The sequence below is a fragment of the Pteropus vampyrus genome, unplaced genomic scaffold (genome assembly GCF_000151845.1).
Source record: "Pteropus vampyrus isolate Shadow unplaced genomic scaffold, Pvam_2.0 Scaffold54, whole genome shotgun sequence".
Lineage (NCBI taxonomy): Eukaryota > Metazoa > Chordata > Mammalia > Chiroptera > Pteropodidae > Pteropus > Pteropus vampyrus.
In genome coordinates this window covers 3,037,050-3,040,597 of record NW_011888835.1, presented here as the reverse complement: position 1 = coordinate 3,040,597, position 3,548 = coordinate 3,037,050, and the positions used below count along the sequence as shown (strand labels likewise).

The 3,548-nt window shown below is 30.3% G+C and overlaps 1 protein-coding gene across 1 annotated transcript in view; it reads left to right on the top strand.

The window, feature by feature from the left end:
- The window catches only part of CSMD3 (CUB and Sushi multiple domains 3), a 1,080,109-nt gene that overhangs the window by 115,579 nt on the left and 960,982 nt on the right, over window positions 1-3,548 (top strand). Inside the window, 1 exon segment of the mRNA XM_011360386.2 lies at window positions 1,280-1,502. Within this exon segment, the coding sequence (XP_011358688.1) occupies window positions 1,280-1,502 (223 nt within the window).

The window sequence follows — 3,548 nt, the reverse complement described above, 5'->3', positions numbered from 1 at the left end:
AGAGTGTGGAATGAATAAACATCTGAAATCAGCCTCTGTCTGCCACAATCTACAACTCTGGCTTCCCATCTTCCTCGCAAGTTTCCTCACACTATTTAAAAATATCCATACCTATACTCATTCCTTCTCAGCCTCCATCTTCTCTAAGAGAGGATCCCCACATTTCCTTCATTTTCTACATATAGTTCTAAAAATACACATGCATTTGGGAGCATGGTGTCTCATATTAGCCAAACTAGCTAATTTTTCTCCTCCAAATTAGCTTGGTATCTCCAATTTATGTATGACTCACAAATGTGGAAATAACATCCAGGTGAGGAATTCTCATCAGAACTTCTGTAACCCTGGCTTCCTACCTCTAAATCCAAGGTTTAATTGCATGTCAACTTGTCTAGATCCATGCTGAAGACTATCTGCTCTCACTTCCACATAAATCTTAGGGTTTTATATTACATGATATGTCTACAGACTGACATATTCTTATAAATAAATTAATTCCTCAAGAAACATAGTAAGTTTTTTAGGTATCTCCAAGTGTCAAGCTCTCAATAATTTAGACTTCCTTTAGAACTACTACAGAAGTTTGTAAGTGGCCGCTGATAGTTGCCCAGGATTCAATTTTTGATTATATTTTCTCCCCAACCTTAGGTTTCACTTGGTGTGAATAAATTAGGATTGTGTCCATTTTGGACCAACCACTCTGGTCAGTGGCACAGCACTTACACTGTTGTTTTTTTTTTTGTTTTTTGTTTTTTTTTTTAAGGTCTGAGCCATTTATTCCTCTACTAGAATAAGGGTGAGATAGACTTTCCTAAAGCACATTGGCTCCATGGTAAAGATATGAACACTCAAAAGAGTTACCATGCTTTACTTAGAAAAATCGCAGTTAATTTTTTAAGATTCAAAATGCATACTAAAATCATTAAATTTTCAAGGTTGTTTCTGAGTGTCCAACATTATATTGAAAACTACCTCAGGAAAGATATCATGTTCTAGGATTATATTTGTCTTTTAGATAATTTAATGGATCATATATGTATACATGTAGAGGATTTCATTTTATCTACTGGTTCTAATGACTAATCACAATATATATGATAAATGACAAGTCTTCTAGTATTTTTCTAGTTGTTTTACCTTTTTTAAAAAAATATGTAGCTCTTTAATTATCATTTACAAAATTATTGTAACATGGGCCTTGGAAAAACAATAATATGTTTCCTGATTTATTCTTGTTTTACATAATATTAATGTCTCTTTATTTATTTTTTTATTGCAGGATTTATTTATACATGTGGTGGAACTTTAAAAGGACTTAATGGAACTATAGAAAGCCCTGGTTTTCCATATGGATATCCAAATGGCGCAAACTGTACATGGGTAATAATAGCAGAAGAACGAAATAGAATACAAATTGTTTTTCAATCATTTGCTCTAGAAGAAGAATACGACTACTTATCCTTGTATGATGGCCATCCTCACCCTACAAACTTTAGGACAAGGTTAGTATATTTTGAATGGAAGAATGGAGGAAAGATATTTTATAGGTAAAAGTGTTTATCTTACAAAGAATGCTTAACATTTTGTGGTGATTTATAATAGTCATATTCACCATCTAACTATTATTCATTTGGAAACATACCATCTCATGAACAAATTAGCTCAGTATCTCTGACTTCATAGTACTAACATTAATATTATGTTACAAAAAAGTGAAAGTAAATTGAATTGTGACTTCTTTAGAGAGGTTAAAGGTATTATAATTTTTTAAATATTTATCTCAAGGCTTCATTCTTTATGAACATAATGTATGGTAGAGTAAAAAGATACCATGTAATGTGTCTTTCACGGATATGTACCCAATTTTAATATATGACAATATGTAAAAATGCTTAAAAATAAATATTCATATGACAGTAGAATACATTATTTTTAGATGATGTATACAGTTTATAAAATTTAAATATCTGAAAAGTAGATCCTTTCATGTTACTAGCTGGGACACCTAAGTTTCTGTCCACAGAAGAAATTATTTATTTTCAAGTTAGTTGGTAAAAAAGGAATGAAAATTTGCTGGCACCCTGTCTGTTATTTCAGTGGTTCTTCAGAATTTCTTTTTGGCATATAAAATATCTAAACATATAAAATATTTTGCTGCCTTATCAAAAATTCTTTTTAAATGTAGATCAACTCTAATTCGACCAAGTTCAAATTTCAGATCTTGCATATTTCACTTAGTCCTGAATTTTACCAATGTATGTATATTTTTCTTCGAATGTGGTAAACTACTTTTCAAACATCTAGTTCAATATATTCTAAGCAGAAAACCTATAAGAATTAAAGACTCTTTACATACTTGGCTAGGTTTCCAATCATCAGAATGACAGTTAAAAGTTCCTGAATTGTTGTTTCATACTACACAAAGAAAAAGTCACTGAAATGATTACAGGCAATGTTCTTTTTTCCCTTTTTTTGGGGGGGGGGCTATATATTTATTGCTGAGTAGTTCTCATTTCTTCCTTCTTTCACATTGTTTAAGTCTTTCAATATTCATCCATTTCAAAAGTATATAGTATAGCTGACATATCTGACAGTGTTTATTCACCATCATTGCCAATATTATTAAAATCTGGATGTCGTTTGTTAATGATATAGCATTAGGTCAAGATAGGAAACACACAGCACTGTGTGTGTGTGCTTCTGCTTGCCTGTACTAGTGAGTATAGAGTGGGTATGAGTGTTTGCCTTCACCCGTATACATCCAATCAGATTATAGGTTGTAAGAAAAGGGAAGATAATTCTGAAACTGTTCAAGCCAGGTTAAATATAACAAATATATATATATATATATATATATATATATATATATATATATATATATATATATATATATATATTTATATATATATAAATATATATATATATATATTTATATATATTTTAACTTGAATATATATATATATATATATATATATTCAAGTTAAAAATGAAAACTTTTGTATATTTTCTTTAAAATATCATTGTACATCATAAAATTGGTATAAATATAAAAAAATAAACCTCTCTTAATGTTATGTGACAGTTTCTCACTATAAATTCATTGATAGCATGGTTTGTACAAGCATCTATTCTCTCTAGATTCCCTCGAGAATGAAAAAAAATTTTTATTTTATGCCTGCTCTCTTTTTCTTTTTTTAAAAATGTGGCCTCTGGGAAGTTAAAAGTCTTTGTCAGATGAGGCAAATCAATTTTTGTTCTCATCCCTTCCTAATTCGTAAATGGGGGAGCAGACAACAGTACTTAATTTACAATTATTAGGTTTACAATGTAAAGAAAACTCAATAAATCTAACCCATAGCACTTATTGTGTCCCCTGTACTTGATGCTGTGCTAAGTATTTTGTATAAGTTATATTCTTTAACTTTGTTCTTACTCAAACAAAGTGAAAATATTCCTGTTACCATCATTTTACAACTGGGAAATGAGGCTTACATTACTTGCCCACAGTTAATACTGCTGAAAGTAGCAAAAGGCGGGATTGTCATTGC